At 37.8% G+C, this 20,068-nt stretch overlaps 1 protein-coding gene across 1 annotated transcript in view; it reads right to left on the reverse strand.

The window, feature by feature from the left end:
* tgfb2 (transforming growth factor, beta 2) overlaps positions 1–20,068 on the reverse strand; it is a 69,059-nt gene that overhangs the window by 40,877 nt on the left and 8,114 nt on the right. Inside the window, exon 2 of the mRNA XM_072265082.1 lies at positions 12,854–13,017. Within this exon, the coding sequence (XP_072121183.1) occupies positions 12,854–13,017 (164 nt within the window). The remainder of the gene's footprint in view (positions 1–12,853; positions 13,018–20,068) is intronic.

Below are 20,068 nucleotides of genomic sequence, written 5' to 3' on the forward strand. Positions count from 1 at the left end.
ATTATGTCCAGAGTCTGTGTTGAAAGATCCCATCTGGAACAGATGGGAATATTAGCAAGGCTTTCAATGAGAGACTGATTAAGTCTTGTCTTTTTGCCTGTAGATGTTCTAGGCAACATATCCTGAAGCCCTGTCAGGAGTTATATTTTCTACTCCACCTCTCAAACCCAACAATTATTAACAATTACGGCAGTCAGTCATAGCGTTCATCCTTAGGTTTGTAAGCTTTAGTGCGATCTCCCAATATCAATTATTAGTTGCAAAAGGAATATACACAGAGTTTGTTTCTGTGTTGTAGCTTACCACTAATCATGTGGGAAATTACATTAATCACACCCCTATCATACTGTTCCTGCAACTAGTCTGCTCAATTCTTTCAGTATTTTCTATGTTTGGAAGAAGTCTCGTCACATTCATGGAAACATGAATGATAAGCCCAGTCATTCGAATCTCTCTTGATATGCCAGTGCTTCCATCCCCTAGGAATCAGTCTGGTCAACCTTGCTATTCTCCCTCCAATGTAGGAAGATCCTTCCTTGGATAAAACCAGAACTACATGCACAATATAAAGTGTGATCTCACCAAGGCTAGACATATCTGCGGTTATTGATTTCTGCTCCTTCACTCGAATCCTGTTACTACGGAGGCCCATAAGCCAGTTGCCTTCATAACCACCTGCTCATGTGCATCCTTACTTTGATAAGGACATCTAGTTCTTGTTGCAATTCTCCCTTTCCTAATCTATTATTGCTCAGATAATAAGTTGCATTCCTGTTCTTGCCACCAATGTGGATAACTTCACGTGTTTTACTGCATCTGCCATGCATTTGGCCACTCATTCAAACCTACCTAAGTGAGACTGGACCTATCTGTATCTTCCTTATAGCTTACCTTCCCATCCAGATTTGTTTTATCTGCAAACTTTGGAGTATTACATTTAATTCTTTTGTTTAAATCATTTACTTATTGATTGTTCAGGGCATCAAAGGGTATGGTGAGAAGGCAGCTGTATGGGGTTGAGTGGGATCTGGGATCAGCCATGATGGAATAGTGGAACAGACTCAGTGGGCTGAATGGCTTAATTCTGCTCCTATGTCTTATGGTCTACTGTGAATACCTGTGTCGGAAGCAGTTAATCGTGCGGTACCCAATCTGTCACTGCCTGCCACTCAGAAATGCTGTGGAGGCATGTGTGTCCTATCTCGCCGCACTGACAATTGGCTGAATAATTTATTCCTGCTCTCCAGATCCCATCTATGAACAAACTGTCCAACCAAGTCAGCACATTACCAGCAACCAGATGCTTTAGTTTTGAACAACAGTCTCTTAAATAGGATATTGTCAAAAGCCTTCTGAAAGTCCTAATACGCCATATCCGTGCTACAGTTACATCCTCAATAACCTTCAGTAAGTCTGTCAAACGAGGTTTCCCTTTTGTAAACTATACTGATTCTGATCAATCCCTTCACAGTTTACCAAAAGCTCTGCTATTACATCTTTAATTATGGGCTCTAGTATTATCCCCAGAACTGATGTCAGATTACTTGAGTGGCAGTGTATCTTAAATGAATTCAGTTACTGCCACTAAGCTGACCTGATTTTATTCCATAGATAAGATAGATAGAGGAGATTTACCAGGATGCTGCCTGGTTTAGAGAGTATGCATTATGCTCAGAAGATTAAGGGAGCTAGGGCTTTACTCTTTGGAGAGAAGGAGGATGAGAGGAGACATGATAGAGATGTACAAGATAATAAGAAGAATAGATAGAGTGGGTAGCCAGTGCCTCTTCCCCAGGGCACCACTGCTCAATACAAGAGGACATGGCTTTAAGGTAAGGGGTGGGAAGTTCAAGGGGGATATCAGAGGAAGGTTTTTTACTCAGAGAGTGGTTGGTGCATGAAATGCACTGCCTGAGTCAGTGGTGGAGGCAGATACACTAGTGAAGTTTAAGAGACTACTAGACAGGTATATGGAGGAATTTAAGGTGGGGGCTTATATGGGAGGCAGGGTTTGAGGGTCAGCACAAAATTGTGGGCCAAAGGGCCTGTACTGTGCTGTACTATTCTATGTTCTATGTTCTATAACAAATGAACTTGTACTCCAGAATTTTATGACATAGTCATGACAGGAAAGATACTGACATGGATAGAGGACTGGCTGACAGGCAGGAGGCAGGACCGGGAATAAAGAGGGCCTTTCCTGGTTGGCTGCCTGTGGCCAGTGATGTTCCTTGGGGGTCAGTATTGGGGCTGCTATTTTTCACATTGTTTGCCAATGATTTAGATAATGGAATTGCTGGCTTTGTGGCAAAATTTGTAGATGATACAAAGATAGGTGGGGGGGTAGGTAGTGTTGAAGAAGCAATGTGATTGCAGAAGGACTTAGACAAATTGGAAAATGGGGAAAAAGTGGCATATGGAATACATATTTGGGAAATGTATGATAATGCATTTTGGTAAAAGGAACAATAGTGCGGACCATTTTCTAAATGGGGAGAAAATTCAAACATCAGAGGTGCAAGACTCCCAGAAGTTAATTTACAGGTTGAATCTGTGGTAAGGAATGTAATGTTGGCATTCATTTCAAGGGGAATAGAATATAAAAACAAGAAAGTAATGCTGAAGTTTTATGAGACATTAGTCAGGTTGCACTTGGAGTATTGTCAACAGTTTTGATCCCTATATCTCAGAAAGGATGTGTTTTCATTGGGGGAGTCCAGAGGAGGTTCACGACAATTATTCCGAGAATGAAGGGGTTAACATATGAGAAGCATTTGGCAGCTTTGTCCTGTACTCACTGGAATATAGAAGAATGGGGGTGGGCGGGGAAAGGATCTCATTAAAACCTACCGAATGTTGAAAGGACTAGATGAGGTAGATGTGGAGAGGTTGTCTCCTATGGTGGGAGTCTCCAGAACTAGAGGGCACAGCCTCAGAATTGAGGGGCCACAATTTAGAACAGAGGTAAGGAGGATTTTTTAGATTTTTTTTTAGTAGTGAACTGTGGATTGCTCTGCCACAGACAGTTATGGAAGCCAACACCATGGGTATATTTAAAGTGAAAGTTGATAACTTCCTGATTGGTCAGGTCATCAAATGTTTTGGCAAGAAGTCAGGTGTATGGAGCTGAGTGGGATCTGGGATCAGCCATGATGGAATGGCAGAACAGACTCAATGGGCTGAATGGCCTCATTCTGCTCCTATGTCTTATGGTCTTATGACATTAAAAATAAACCTGATTCTGGTTCTGCTTCAAAAATTGAGGAATGTGAAGAGAAAGGCATGCGCTCTAACTACGGTGACACTAAATATTGGAGATTGCATACATTTAGTAAATTCATCAGAGAGACAAATGTTGCTTTTGATTTCTTTCACTGTTCTCTATGTTTCATTTTCCTATCAGTTTATACATGTATTTTTATTCAATTCTAAAAACCTGTCATCTCTTTCATTAGCTCCACTGGGTTTCATAGACTTGGGGTAAATATGTATTCATTTTAAGGTTCGCTGTGATCTCCACTAGTGAGCAAGAACTGACCAGCAATCTGTGAGATAAATCAGATGGCACTACAGCAGGATCACTGCTGCAGTACACAAAAAGGCAGGAAGCACCATTGAATTATGTAAAAGTTCATGCAGCCTAGAATAACCCATATGAGATGCAAGGTTTAAACAGGCAGATAGGAAACAAAACCTCTGTAGACCTTGTCTGTCCTTTCAAGTTATTTTAAGGTCCTCTCCAAAGCTAGCTCAGGTCTACTGACACCTTCCCATAACCACTTCACTGTCTGTCTCCACATCAATTTACATAAGGCAAGTGGAGAAGTTATTCAAGCTGGGTGTTGGAGTTAATAAAATCAATGGTATGGCAGTATTATTGTCAAACTTTCCATTCCATTTATGTAGAAACCATAGATCACAGACCCTTTCCTGACAGTGAGGGCATTCTAGCTTATATTGCATGTCATACTTAAGGGACCTTCCATTACCAGCAGAAGCAAAAAAAAAGATTTACAAATGTGGATATGCAACATAAAAGATAAATATTAATTTATTGTTTAATCCACCTTCAATATTTTCTCCTTCACCCACAATCACATCCTCCCCACCCTATGTCCCCAAATCCCACAATGAACATTCTCATTCACATTCTCCACTTCCACATTCTGTGATAGAACAGGGCTGGAATGATTTAGGCTGCAGACACTTCTTAACTGCTTTCAACAAAACGAACTGTCTAAGTATTTTCTACTTGGCTCTCATCACAACCGAACAGACACACTTTTGTGTGGTACTTTTATCTAGCAATCCCACTGACAATGAACAATACTCTTCCAAAGAAATCAATCAGCTAAAAGGACTCAAAATATTTCAGCCTTTTGGTTGGGAGTCAAGAGCTTAGTTTCCTGTGATACTGGCTAGCTTCAGACATTCCATATTTCAAGAAACAGCAAGACTATCAGCTTTACTGCTTGAGCTTTGGGAAATTATTATTTATGGCAGTAATGCAAAGCACAGCCAGGCTAATCAAAAGCTATGCTAGCAGCTCAGGTTAACTATGGAATATAGCAAGCTAATAACAATTTAAACTGTCCAATAAGTGCTATTCTGAATTATATTCCAGCTTTGTCTATATGATTAGTGACTCAAAATATTCCCACAGTTAAATGCTGCTCTCTCAGAAATTGCCCTCCTGGTATTGGTGGGCCATAATATCAGATTTATGGTCTGATCTTATAAGGTCAAGGTCTGCCAAAGTCTTGTCTACTCTCTCAGGTAGATGTAAAAGATTCCACAACACTATTTTGAAGCAAGCAGGGGAGTATCCATAGTATGGAATCTGTTATTTTATTTTGAGATACAGCACAGAAAAGGCCTTTCCAACCCAATGAGCCGTGCCCCCCAGCAATCCACTTATTTAACACTAGCTTAATCACAGGAAAATTTACAATGACCAATTAACCCACTAACCAGTACATCAGTACCTCTTTGGACTGTGGGAGGAAACCCATGTAATCACGGGAAGAACATACAAGCTCCTTACAAACAGCACCAGAACTGAATCCGACACACCGAGCTGTAATAGCGATGCGCTAACCGCTCACTCTACTGTGGCTCTCCATGCTTTGACTTATATTTCTGTAACAGATTACTGGGTTATTCTCATGATGACGTTAGCAGTGACTACACCTCAAAAATACTTAATTGGCTGTAAAGCATTTAGGGATGTTTTGAAAGAAATGTGAAAGATGTCACAGAAACACAATCCTTTCTTTCTTTATACTACCATACAAAGCTGGATACTTGTGACAATATTTTATTCCTGATTGAACTTCAGATCTAAAATTACCACCACTATTAACTCTAAAATATTATTTTCATTCCTTTGATTTTATGAAATCCTTTGAAAAATGGAAAAAAGATTGCAGCTTCTGCAAGACAGTCCTCACACTTTTCCTATTATCAGATATAAATAGCTACTTTAAATGTTTCTTCAAGCCGTAAAAATACATTATTAAAAAAATCTTAGCATATTCCGGTTTGGTTGCCAGTAGGATTATTAACATAATTCAGCTTTGATGCTCCTTCTATTTGCCATGAATCCATCCTGCCTCCCAATGAAAAGGAAAAGGACACTGTCTAACTTCCATCTTGAAGACTTAATAAGCTTCTTGAAATATATGTTAACAAAATCAACAAACCATCATTTTTACACATTTATAATGAAGCAAGCCAGACGCCTGTGGTTGGTGGCTAACAGTGTGGATGAATTCAACCTTTTTGTATAACAGTTCTCACATAAAATCATGTTGGTAGGAAGATAGTAATGAATGGCACTGTGTAAATAAGATTATACTATTTTTACTACTTGTTACATTAACATGTGACAGTTTAAAATTATGTATTTACTGCTAAAGAAGCCCAAGTACCAATCAGAAATCATCTGCCTGATCAGGATCCATGGTGAGTTATGTTGCCCAAAAACTAAACAAGTCCAAAAGTGATGCTAAACATGAGACCTGCCCCAGTCTGTCCCAATGCCATATGTACCCGATTTCACTACACACACTTCTTACAAAGAAGTATTTTCCCATTGACAGCAAGCAATTTCATGAGTGCCAAAATTCTACAAGAACTACTGACTGACACTGTGTCTTTATGTCTTAAAAAAAGATCAGTACTGAATCTGAACACTGCAAGAGGTCACTGGTCAGCTTAGGAAACATTGAAAAGAATGATGCCAGAACAGGCAAAGTATCAGAACCCCTGATCCATTAGTGCATGTCTAAAAACTTTGATGGAAGCGACAAACACATAGAGAGCTTCTGTCTGTAACAGAAGCCGGAAGAGCAAAAGAGTCCTGCAGCTTGCATAACTGCCATTGCAATTACATGCTTCTGCGTGATTAGGTCTGTGGTGAGGAGCCAAGACAGAAAGGGATACCCTTTGACCCACAAGAATTATCCAATCCAGCTGGCCAGTGTATTGTCTGAAATATTGCAGGCAAGGTGAGCATTCGTTTGATGAAGATGCCATGCAAGCTCACTGAATGTTGACTTCTGGCATTTATTACTAGAGTTTTCATGTCATCTGTGCATTCAATGAGTGATAAACTCTGCAGTTCATGGTGAGGGGCCAGCTCATCCAAAGAGCTTAAGATACCATATGTGTACAATTAGAGTCATAGGGTAATACAGCATGGAAAGAGACCCTTCAGCTCAACGCATTCAGGCAAACCAAGATGCTCTAAGTCCCATTTGCCCACATTTGGCCATAGCTCTCTAAACCAGAGGTCCCTAACCTGGGGCCCACACAACCCTTGCTCAATGTTACCAGTCTATGGCATAAAAAAGGTTGGGAACCCATGCTCTAAACCTTTCACTATTTACAAAGCTGTCCAAATGTGTTTTAAATACAGTTATACCATCTGCCTCAACCACTTCCTCTGGCAGCTTGTTCCATACACATTCCACCCACTACAATGAAGATGGTGCTCCTCAGGTCCCTTTCAATTCTTTCCCCTCTCACTTTAAAACTTCTCCTTGCGTTCTTTTTTTAAATCCTTTTCACTGGGAAAAAGGTTGCGTGCATTCACCCCAAATCCCTGAACATTCAAGAAGCTTGGATCTGGGAAAATCGATGTGCCTGTAACATCTGCTACTCTTTAATCAAGAAAAACAATATTAATTCCTCTCTCCTTGAATACAGAACATTTATCATATTGTATACTTTAGAGCCAAGAAATGTGAAATACATTAGCTACTGGTCCTGTAATAGTAACTTCCCCTCTGCTGAAATGGATGCTTGATGGGAGCACTGCCTAAAAAAATGTCAGATCTTCATCACTGATACCTTAGCATGCTTCTCAGAAAACTCTTAAGGGATAGGAATTTCTAATCAAAGCCTTTTTTCCCCTCATTCTTCAGCTTCAGGCAAGACATTCTTGCCTTTGCTCCCTCTTGCCTTATTCCTGATAATGCTGCAGAGCCAACATAATCACCTTTGGAACACTCCTAACAAGCAGTAAAACAAACACAGGCTCTGCACACAACTCCTGGTCTGCTGAAGAAACTATTACTAACTCTGCCACTGGCTTGCATGTGACTGATAATCTCTTTCTATAGTGCAGGTGCGTTGCCTGCACCTGCAGCTTAGACTGCATCCTCTCTGCATTGTGCATTAATCCTGTAGTGATATAGTTTCACAGGCAAGTGCCATTAGGGTATTGAATGTGCTCCATTCCCAGGTTTCTGAAAGAAGCTTGCATTTTATGTAATCAACATTATTAATTTGAAAATGTTTTTCACAATTGATCATACACTCAACATTAATCATAGATCAATTTCAAAAACATGCACCACACAACAGAATTTCTCAGCTCTAAATATGTATTTTTTTTGTGGGTTGCTGATGGGGAGAGAGAATTGATGGGAAAGCAAGTATAATTTCTTTAAATAATGTGACAGTCAGAAAGAAACCATGAAGGGGGAAGTATCAGATGAATATATTCAGGTCAATATTCTACGTACAGAAATTTGCCAAAAGATCATTGACCTGAAACACAAATTCTCTTTCACTGTCCACAAATGCTGACAGATTGGCTGAGTATTTTCATCAGTCTCTGCTCATATTTCAGCTCTCTGGATTCAGCAAGGTATTGATTTTCATCTCCTATTTTGATTATCGGTAAGAATCTCCAACTATTGATTTGGGGACAGAAGGGTGGGAAGTCTGCTCCAAGCAATCTGAAAAGGATTTGAGTTCAAATTCAAAATTACAAAACCATTCACTCTGACTGTCCGGTGGATTTTCCTCTTGTGAAATGTATGTGTGACGTCCTCTCTTTGATGTGCTCTGGAACCTGCTAAATGAGAAACTGAAGCAAATGGTCTAATTCAATGCCAGAACAAGCCTGAGGGGCCTAATAGTCTGGTCCTGTCCTGTGCTTAAGTCATATCTTTCATTTTCTGATGTTGTATCCTGGGGCTTAAATGCACTGTAAAGTATCACCACACTTCCACTGTGCCATTTTTGATTTTTTTAAAGTATAAAGAGATGGATGGCATTGTGCCATCTGGCACTCAAACAATGATTAGATTATATTCTCAGCACCACATCAGGAGATTTTCCAATCTCCAAAATAAACATGGCGCTGATGTGCTTGGTTCTGGCATTATAGAAAGAGAGAATTTAATGCAGACTATTAAGCAGTAGCCCTAAGGAAATAAACAAATCCCATCCTATCCACAGTCAATTTACTTTCTACTAAAACAAGATGAACACCCACAACAGAATTTTAGATAATCAAAACAAACCTTTGATGGTATCACAAAAGCTTTCTATTGCAGATAAATTATTTGTAATAAAAATTGCTAAAACAGCACCGTCCAACAAATAAAAGTTCCTACAGAATAACGAGTGTGTATATGTAAAGCATTGCAAGATGCTATGCCGATTATTCCTTTAAATTGGGTATACAATTTCTTCATGGTTGGCGCCGATCAGAATTTCTTCCATTAAGATAGAGTCCACCAAGCGAGAACAAATAGAGTGAAGGGCTAAAAATGTGCAAAAAAATTGGGAATGAAATTTCTTGATCTAGAACAAAATCCTCATTAGTTTCCAGAAAGAAGGAAGAGAACTGTTCCTAGAATTTAGCTTCAACCTCCAAGACTCCCCAGGAACCAGGAAAAGTTGGGCAGGCAGGATCAATATCATAAGGAGCCCAGGTTCCCCCTTCTAGCCTTTCAGTTACATACAATGGGCACAGAAGAAACAATACGCAGCAATGAGAGGAGATTTTGTGTCAATTTGTTATTTGGGTGGCATTCACAAGGGAGAAATTCCTTTCCCTGCCCCTAAGCTTTAGAATGTGCTGCAGAAATACATGGAATTGTAGAGTTGAGTCCACAGTGAACAATATTGGACACACCTTATACAGGGACATTCCAATGGCAGAGGTCTTTCACTCCCTTAAGTTCATTTTCCTGACCTTGCCTGGTACCCTCAATGACAAAAAACTATTGATCAAATTCTCAACAGTTTCAATTAAAACTCAACCTATGGAGTATTTTCCCTGGAAGAAAAGTGTCTCAAGTCACTTTTGAATAGCTTCTAATTTTAGGATCACATTTCCTTGCTCTAAGCTCTCTAAGAAGAGGAAGTAGATATATTTTAAAATAATTTCAATTAAATCTCACCTTATCCTTCAGCACTCAAGGAAACACAAATTTATATGTACATAAGCTACCAGCAAAATTTAAACCATTAAACAACAACAATTTCTGGTGAATTTGTATTGCATCAAGTTTAATATATGCTTGTTGCTATGCAGAACACCCAGGACAGAAACAATACTCCAGATGAGGTCTGATCACAGGTCTGCAGAACAGAAGCACAAATACCTCCTTCCTGTGTGAGGCTACTTGAAGTAAAAACAAGAGTTTCATAGTATAATTATTGAGTATTAAAGCAGAGGCTGGGTAACTATGCGACAAAGAAGGGAATAGTGGGTTACACTTTTGGACTTATCCAAGGAAGGATGGAAGAAGCTTAAGTGAAGCATTAAATGAGAGAGTGGCATATCTGTGGAATTAGTTACTACAAGTGGCCATGGAAGCCAAGTCATTGCATGTATTTAAGGAAGAGGTTGATAGATTCTTGATTAGTTATGGCAGGAAAGGATATAGGGAGAAGGCCAGAGATCAGGGTTGTGAGGAAAAATAGATCAGCCATGATGAAATGGCACAGCAGACTTATTGGGCCAAATAGACTAATCCTGCTCCTATATCCTATGGTCTTACTGTCTACATATCAGGATGGACTGGTTGGATAGTATGGCCTGTTTCTAACCCATATATTCCAGCTAATCCTAAATAATTATGTCTTTTTTCTTCCCATTTTTGCAACTTGTGTTAACAATCAAATATACTTGCTGCCCTTTGCAGTTTCAAGTTTCCCATATGCTTCCTGGCATTAAATCACCTCAGTCTCTAAGTAGCTTCATTTCCCCCATCAGTGCTACTCAGAACCTTAATGCCACTTAACTAGGATATTTAACCCTGTCTATTCACTCATCTGAGTCACAGATGGATAAATGCAGCAAATTCAATATCCCAGTTTGGTCCATGGCCACATGTCTAGATCCAACCGGCTACTCAGTACCTATCCTTATCCATTGTTGATACCTGCGATCATCTTTCCCTTTTTGCTAACAAAATGAATCAAATGCCGAATTTTCCAATCAAATTAGCCTTCAAAGGTACAGATGGTTATTTCTACAGTTCATCTTCAGATTCAATTATACTATTTGAAGCAACAGTCCCCATTGACAACTATTGCATTCAAATGTTGTGCTTTAGCTAGAAACCACGCAGGCAGGTTGGTATTTTCTGTGCATTTCTTGAAGTTAAATATAATAACTGCATATAATCACACTGAAGATCCAGAATCAGAATACATATTCATATACTGTAGAATCGTAGAGTTTCAGGGCCATAGAAAAAGGCCCTTAGGCCCACATTGTTTACACCAGCTGTCAGATACCTTTCTATATGAATCTGCTTCCCAGCACTCAGCCTGTAGCCTTCCAAGCAGTGGCATTTCAAGGTCTCACCCTTACCATTTCTCAGTAAGAATAATTGCACACATCTGCCCCTCAGTTTCAAGATTTCAACTGCACCCAACAAAAACTTTTTCAAATTCTTTCTAACTCTGCTATCCTTACTTTAAACCTGTGCCGTCTGGTAAATGTCTCTGTCCAGGGAGAAAAAATGAAGTTTTGTACTATGTTCTTATTAATTTTGTACAGTATATTCCAATCAGATCCTTCACCAGCCTGTCCAGTCTCCCCTCACAGTTGAAACACTCCATCCTAGGCAACATCCTGGTGGACTTCCTTTGCACTTTCTCCAATGCGTTCACATCCTTCCTACGATGCGGTGACCAGAACTGTGCACAATACTCCAGCTTTGACCTCACTAACTAGTGTCTCATTTTTGTTTGTTTCCTTCTACCTTCTATTCTTGCAGAGAAAATTCTGCCCCCATGCTCCCATAAGAAACTGGTATTATGTCAAACCCAAACTCAGCAGCCCAGAGCAAAATCCCTCAGACACATATACTTATAATTTAAGTAACATTCAATAACTCAAAAGGAAGCCTTGAAAACTGGTTTAGTATGAGAGCTACTGCTTTATGGTGATTAAATTGTATGGGAAAACTTATTCCACTGAATATGATTCCAAGATTTTCAAGGATGTTTTGCAATCACATCAAAAAATTTCAGATCCTTTTCCATCAGAAGCAAAATATGTTTTCCTATTGCATTAAAATTAATTATGCTGAGTGCAGTGGGAGAGATTCTTATTGTAACTACACTACTGATTTACGAAATGCAACCATAACTTTTCGTTGTGACAATCACAATACAGAAATTTTTTTTTTTCATTGATGGAACTAAACATTTCTGTGCACTGAATATATGATGTTTTTAATTACAGAGTCTGGGTACATAGCCTCTGTCTCACCCAAGATACATGAGTTGTTGACCTATTATTGGTAACCTTTTTAACATTTTGAAGTGTGTCATGGTCAGTTTTTAAAGTTTTTGAATATTAAATTTAACTACAGTTGAAAGTTACAACTGACTCTTCATTTCTGTGTACAATACAGAATGCAGAATGAATTTACGAGCCAAATTCTGATTTACTCCAAAAAACCAGAAGTTTGTAATATGCCAGAAATGGCGAAGCTCTAGTTTCACCTCACAAGACTCACCGGGTGAAATGATGTCAAGTGAACACTAATTCCACTCACTCATCACTGAACCATTTTGGGATCCATGCATTCTTCTAACCTCTGCATGTCCACATAGTCTTCTCATGTCTTTTGGGTATTCTAAACTGACTTATCAAAAAGTCCATTAACCAAAAAGAATGACTTTGCTACTCACTTGCAGAGCTTATCTCTAATGAAGAATCTGCAAAGGTAATAAACACACACCAGATTTGCTAACGTACCACAGGAAAGAAAACCTGCTCTCATTATTCATCTGGTCTATATGTAACTTCAAACATGAAATAATACAGTTGGCTTTTCAATATACTTTGAAATGGCTTAGCAAGTCAAGCAGTTAAGTGGCAATCTGGAATGGGGAATAAATGCCAACCTCACAACAATGCCTACAGTAAACAAACAAATAAGTAATTATGATAAACTTTACCCATTTGTAGCCTTACTTGGCTACAAACATAGTGTATTCATTGGACTAAAGTAGCACAATTGCTGAACATTTACATTAACATCTATTAAAATAAATATTAAATGCAATAATATTTTATTTCAAACACTACCTGATACAGTTCTATTCGTTGTTCCTCTACTTTTGCCTTTGGATTCTGTAAACGAAACACTCTGAACTCTGCCTTCACCAGGTTGGAAACATTTCTCTCCATTGAACTGACGTCAAAAGGCACATGTCTGAAGTATCGGTTGTATTGTGGGACGGAGATGACATCTGCAAGGAAATGTACGGAACAATTATCAGCAAAGATCAGCAAACATTACTATGGCTCCAAATGATGCAAATATACAAAGTATTAATTTCAATCAGTAATCCTAGATTTCCCTGTTTAAAGAGTTCATAGTAAGTGTCTCCTAATCAAAAAATCTATTTGACTCTAAATTATTAAATTGTTCCAAGGCTGGTATTATTTAATAACAACCTGCTTCAACCTGGTTCTTATAACTCTAGAGTGCTGGCACACTGGGCTTCAAATTGCAAGTAATTTTGCCTTCGAATTTTGAGCCAATACCCATCATACTTTGGCTTTCTATGTTCTACAGAACATTGCAGTTTTTAAGATAATACATTATATAAGATGTATGGAATATTTGTAAACTCTCTGAATTAATGTAGCTATAACATTAGTAGTTCAGCTTAGCTGAATCACTGCAACAGATATGCACTGAATTTATTCACCTTATCCAAGATATCAGGCTTTAATGTGAGTTATTTCAATGAAGTATTGAGTAATGAATAACATCATTGTTATGAATTTACAGGTTTTAATTTGATCACCAAAATTCCCTGAAGAATGTGAGTTGTCATCATGCTACTAATGATGGTGTTTGCATTTTTCAGTTAACAACTTGTTGGTTTCTTCTTGCAACTTTGTTATTTGACTTCCTTTCAAGAAAAGTGAACACAGCTAGTAAGGAATGAGGTTAACATGAAAACAAAGGAATAGTAATTCTGCCATTACAAGATTACATGACTGCAGGTGAGGAAGACTGTTCGGTTTATTTCAATTCATCCACTTCCAGCAACCTTAACCTCTCCTGATACCTGCATCTAGATTTTTCTGAACAGATTCCAAACTTTTGCATCTCTACTCCAACCAGAAACCAATTTGCAAAGCATTAGCTTTTATTAGATTGATTCTGTCTCTCTGTACACCAATCCCATGCTTTGATTTTCAACAGAATTGCAGAATAATCTTGACATTGCTGTATGTTCACTTCCACATTAAAATCTCTGAGACTTCACAAACTATAAAGTCGTGTCTTGTTCAGCCTTTTCTCAAAATTTAAGCACCCATGTTGGGGATTGGCCTATATTGTTTCCTTTCATAATTCTGGGAATTAAATATTCCTTCTATTTCTTAATGAGCAGAACTGGACATACTACTCAAGATGTGCGCTGTCCAAACAGTTACTTCCTCTAATGCCTATCAGCTTGTTAATTGAACTCAAAGATCTATTTCTATTCAGAAACAAACCAATAGGTGCTGGAAATCAGAAATAAAAACAGAAAATACCGAAAATAGACTGTAGATCAAGCAGCATCTATGGAGTGGGAAACAGAGTTAACTTTTCAGTCAATGACATTTTCAATAAAACTAGGTATCAAAATGTTCCAAGCTGCAGTGAAGGAAGGGAATGTTTATGGTGGGGTAAGGACAAGAGAGATCACAAACATTCCCTTTCTAGTCTCAACCCTTCCTCTTTTCTTGCAACTGAAAACTTCATTAATTTCTAACTTTATCCATTCACGATAAAAGGCTATCAGCCTCAAATATTAACACTGTTTCTCTTACCACTGATGCTGCCTGTTGTGCTAAATACCTTCAGTAATTTTAAATTTTACTTGTTTGTTTTTTTTTATTTGCCCTACTTTGTTTTAGCTTAGTTTGAATGTTCTATCTGTTTGGAATAGATTTCATCCTGTCACTCACATATTTTGACAATTCACATTCTGTACATCAATGATTTAATTGCCTTTTTCAATGTGGTATTTTATTAAAATTGAGCATTTTGTAGTTACTTCTAAGGCAGAGGGATAGAAATTTGTCCTCTGTTATTAATATAGAGCAGCAACTGTGCACTCAAATCCACTTCAGAAATTCAGGTTCTACTGAAGTCAACAAGAACCATCTGCTGTGATATGAGGTTAGTGCTGAACATGACATTTTATACTCAGGATTTAGATCAGGCTTGATAAAGCTGTGTTCACTGTTGATTAACAGGTTAAATTTTGGTTAGATAATCCTCAAAATTACTCTGACGTTCAGTTCTATTTATGCACAGAAGTTGCAGTGACTAATATGTGATCATTATTTGCACTTATTTCATTCTTTTTGAACAGCAATGTTTTAAATTGCAGTTACCTTGAACTATCCAAAAATCTCTCATCAGTACCTCGGAGATCTCTTTATGATACTTCTACAAAAAACATTGGATTGGGCATGCCTTATTTATTTATTTCATTTATTCATGCAGGTACTGAATTCTGGATCTGTGTTTGTTCAACTCTTTATTGCGAATACATGATGGAAGTAGACATACTTGGAATTTTCACTTCACATTTACACCATTCAAAATAACTTTAATTTAGATTCCTTAGTACAGTTGCAGTTACAAGTTGATTTAGGTACTTTGGAGAGAATTTGAGTAGTGGATAGATATTAGAACAACAGTGCCATATCCAATGTAATGGCTAGAGATGAAGAAGTGACCCAGAAACCAAGGCAGGCTGGGAGATCACTCTTTTTGCTCAGTGGAACAAATATAACCAGATTTCTGTGCATCACTTTGTATATCAGAATCCTTTACCATCTCCCATTTATGCATATGCAGTGATGTGCTACCTTCTAGAGGAAAACAGGGAATGGTCGACCTGTTTAATGCATCGCATATCCAAATTTAAAAAGATGGACAACATGGTATCCGAGTAGAAGGTGAAACAGTATCAGGGAAGAGCAGAATAATGTTTCATTCTCCAACACTGATGTCACAAAATCCATCCTTCCAACATGTGAAAGAGCTGACCTGTACATTTCAAACCCTGAATATTTTAGTTAGACTTAAAGGAAAATATGAAACTACAGCAATACTGTTTACTGAAGCCTCTGAGTGAAGTCCCATACAAGATGGCACAGTTCAGCAGTGCACCATCCAAGTAAGCTCAAGGGATAATACAGAGCAACACAAAATAATAAATTACTGCTGTTTACTATGAGTCTATACTCGTGGTAAGAGAACTGAAAACAAAAGGGGCACAACCTTAAAATTACAGCTACGCTATTTAGGGACAAAGTCAAGAAGCACACCTTCACATAAAGGATGGAACTCTGGCCAATTGAGAACAATAATACATACTAGGCAGGAATATTAAAGGATCTCAGATTGAGTGAGGTAATGAGGCTCACATACACTGCAGCCATGATCTAATTGAAAAGCAGAAAAGGCTTGAGGGGCCGAAAGCCCTGGTTGTCTTCCAATATACTAGTTGTAGTCTGCACAGGGAAACCAGGGCTGTCATGAGTCATCATTTGGGCTGATAGAATAAAGCTCCTTGACATTGCTGTCTACGCTAGTTAGTAACCCAACAATGTGGTCACTGTCAACAGCAGTCCTCCAAATACGGGCTTTGAAATGTTTGCACAGAAATCTTGGCAATGACATTCTGGATTGTTTTCAGCAATCTACACGGTCCAGGTGCCCTCAAATAAGTTGGTCGATATAAAGAGCTGTAGGTGGCCAGCATGTTTATCCGACCCATATGAAATATGATTTTGGATATAGAGGTCACCATGACAACAACATTAACTAACACATTTTAGTTTCTTTGCACAAAATTGCATATAAAATTATTTTTTTCTTTCCACTTCATTGGGACTCATGTTTAACTGTTTCATAACTGAACTTCAATTTTTCCTAGAAAATTTGTTTTATTTTACTTGAACTTACAGTATAACGACCCAGGTGATGTCACTGAGGAAGCTATTACACACTCAAAGAAACATTTTACAGAGCAAGAAATACAGAGTTTTCCTAAAATTCAGGGGCCTAGTTTTAAGGGGGATGTCAGAGGCAAGTTTTTCACAGAGAGAGAGGTGGGTGCGTGGAATGCACTGCCAGTGAAGGTGGTAGAGGCGGATACAATAGGGTCTTTTAAGAGACTCTTAGATAGTTACATGGAGCTTAGAAAGTTAGAGAGCTACGCGGCAGGGAAATTCCAGGCAGTTTCCAGTGTAGCGTGCATGGTTGGCACAACAGTGTGGGCCGAAGGGCCTGTAATAGGTTGAAGATTTCTGTTTCTACGTTTTTTTAAAATTAAGATACAAGTTAAAATACCTTATATAAATTATAAAGAATTAATGTAATTATTTGAGAATATTTAAAATTACATCTACAGCATTTAAATTATATACAAGATTAGGATCAGAGGATTTTCTACACAGTAATTATGGTTTAATAAACCATTCAAAACTCACTTAGCTCTGATGCAATGTTTATAAAATCTATCTTTCTCATCAATCCATATATATCCTTTGATGATGGTGTAGAAGTCTCTAATGTAGTGAAGTCTATGGGAGAGTGTCAAATAACAGCCTACAATATTGATATCTCTACTTTAAATAAATTTAAGATGCACAGAAATCTTAAAGTTGTTGTCAGTTTCACAAAGCAATTATGGTAATCACTGAAAGATTCTTTCAACAAGACCATAGAAAGGTAAAAATTTCACTTAAAGTATCGTGTTCAAGTATTAGGTTCAAAAGTAACAGTTCTTTTCTTTATACAGAGGTGCAAAACTGATACTTCTCTCTACAGCAGGTGCTCACAACCAGGGGTCCACAGATTCCTCAGTTAATGGTAGAGGTCTATGGCATAGAAAAGGTTGGGAACCTCTGCTTTAGAGTTTTAAACATGGGTCCTGAAAAGTAGATGCTGATGTTTATAAACTCTGCAGTTGTATGCCTCTATGATACTTTTGCCCAGTGGGTAGGAGTGATTTAGCTCCTCACCAATACAGGGAGTTCAGTCACAGTGTATAGAATTAGCACCTTCTGAACTGCAATCAATATGGTCAATTATAGCATTTGAAAAAAAAATTCATGTGATGACCTATCATAAATGATAGATTATAAACCTATTAATTATTTCAGCAAGTTCTCCATCTTGCAAATATGAAATTCAAAAATACTAAGGACTTCCAGTTAGATGAGCCACATGTACAGTGACCAACTAAACCACAGCATCAATAATATCACCAGAGTCAAATTTAATCCTTTGCTATGTATCTTAAACTAATTACTATAGATATAAGGAAAATGTTAATCTTTCAGTACATCTGAATAACATTTGAGATTTATGTTTTCAGTTATATTGGACATATTTTATCTAATTATATTTTGGGGTAAAATAACTTACAACCACTACCTGCAATAATCCAAAATAGGGACTATATCACTGGTCCAAAACAGTGCAGAGTGCAGCAACAGGGCCCATAAACCTGTTGGAAAAGTCTAACCCTGAAAATTCTCTTTTCAAACTCAACAGCCACAAAAGCGCCCCCATCCCACCCCACATAACTTAACCTGCTTTCAAACCTATCAAGGTTTTAAATATTTCAATTTCAAAAAATAAAGGAAGTCACAGATTCTTAACAAGTCAATTAAAATGATTTTTAAAGTAGAATAATAAAAAAGCAAGTAAAACTGCAGATGCTGGTATAGAAAACAGAAACGGAAATGTTGAAAAAATTCAGCCAGTCGAACAGCATCTGTGGAAAGAAAACTGGCCAACATTTTGAATCAGTAGCCCTCCTTCAGAATTGAGGAAAGATTTAGCTTTCATAACAGAGCTGGGAAGAGGACTAAGATACAAGACAAAAGACCTTAAAAACACTGAACAAGCTACAAATAATTTTCTTAAATGTCTTAACTTCTCACTTTTCTTCTTTTCAGCCGCACAATCTCCATAGAACTCAATGAATTTGTGGACCATGCTAGAGAATTCAGTAAGATCCAGCTCCACCACTGGACTCCATGAGGACACCAATGTTGAAGCATATTGAAAGCTAAGATGACAATTGTGTGAGAATAAGTTTAAAATTTATGCCATCAATTATACATGTGTGCAAGTTCCAGTCTTAATTCGATAAATACAGACAATTTGATACTATGGCATTTGGTTAACAGAGCATACTCGGAAGGGCCAGTGGATTTTTGATCTATGGCTCCCAGAATTTTCCACCACTGAGGGTTTTCCTCAATTCATGTCTGACTAAATGGCAGACATTGATAGTGATTAGTTGTCACATTTAGTTAACATCTGCATCATTGCTATAACATGTGCTAAACTGGGTGATAGAATAAAAACATATCACTTAGCTTTTCTCCTCATAACTTGATTCAATTATCCACAAACATTACAGCTTTTTTTTTCTATATGATCAGCAAGCATCTGGATCAAACATCCATTACACTTGCAGGTGATTTTGTTAAAGGAGAAATCTGAGAGCCAAGGTTTAGAGTTGCAGAAATTTAACAACCAGACTAATATTTTAGGCCAAGCTGTCTAGTTTCAAATTGTAGTGCAAAACCTGGCACTTTGTTTTGACTATTGTAGACATGAAAAAAACTGAAAGCTGCAATTTGATGTTTCTAATGGATGTGGTTCAGAAAATATTACTTTATCCCTTCGAAAGTTGAGGTCTTGGTGGTGCAATGCTGTACAACATGTCCTGGTCCACTGACACTGTACCATGGCCCTAGGTGCTAAATTCCAAATAAAGCCTGCCCTTAACAAAACGAACATTAAAGGCAAAGATATGTAAGAACATCAAGATCCCATCTTATGACTGCATCAAAAGGAAAGCAGAATAAATGAAGAAAGAACAATGGATGCCAATGCGGACATCATTAAACATATCTCAAGTGTCAGTATCTCCCTTGTGGCATTATCCTTTAAAATTAATCTCAACTACAAAGACAATATAAATCAAATTATCAAATGTCAAGGTCATGGTACTTGTCAAGAATTTCTAGATCATTTCAATCAACAATTAAACTGGACAATGGAAAGTAAACTTACAGCAGACAAGTGAAGACAACTGTTTCCTGTTGCCTTTTTGACTGACTGGAAAATATTTCAGATGCCATTATTCGAGAACTGGTGGGGCATGTGAAAGTTATGCTGCCTGCATTTATTTTGGAAACTTCACTTGACGATTTCAGTTTCTATACACTTTTTTTTCATTAAACTATATGAACTCTAAG

This window comes from Mobula birostris, chromosome 8 (genome assembly GCF_030028105.1).
Source record: "Mobula birostris isolate sMobBir1 chromosome 8, sMobBir1.hap1, whole genome shotgun sequence".
In the NCBI taxonomy this organism is placed as follows: domain Eukaryota; kingdom Metazoa; phylum Chordata; class Chondrichthyes; order Myliobatiformes; family Myliobatidae; genus Mobula; species Mobula birostris.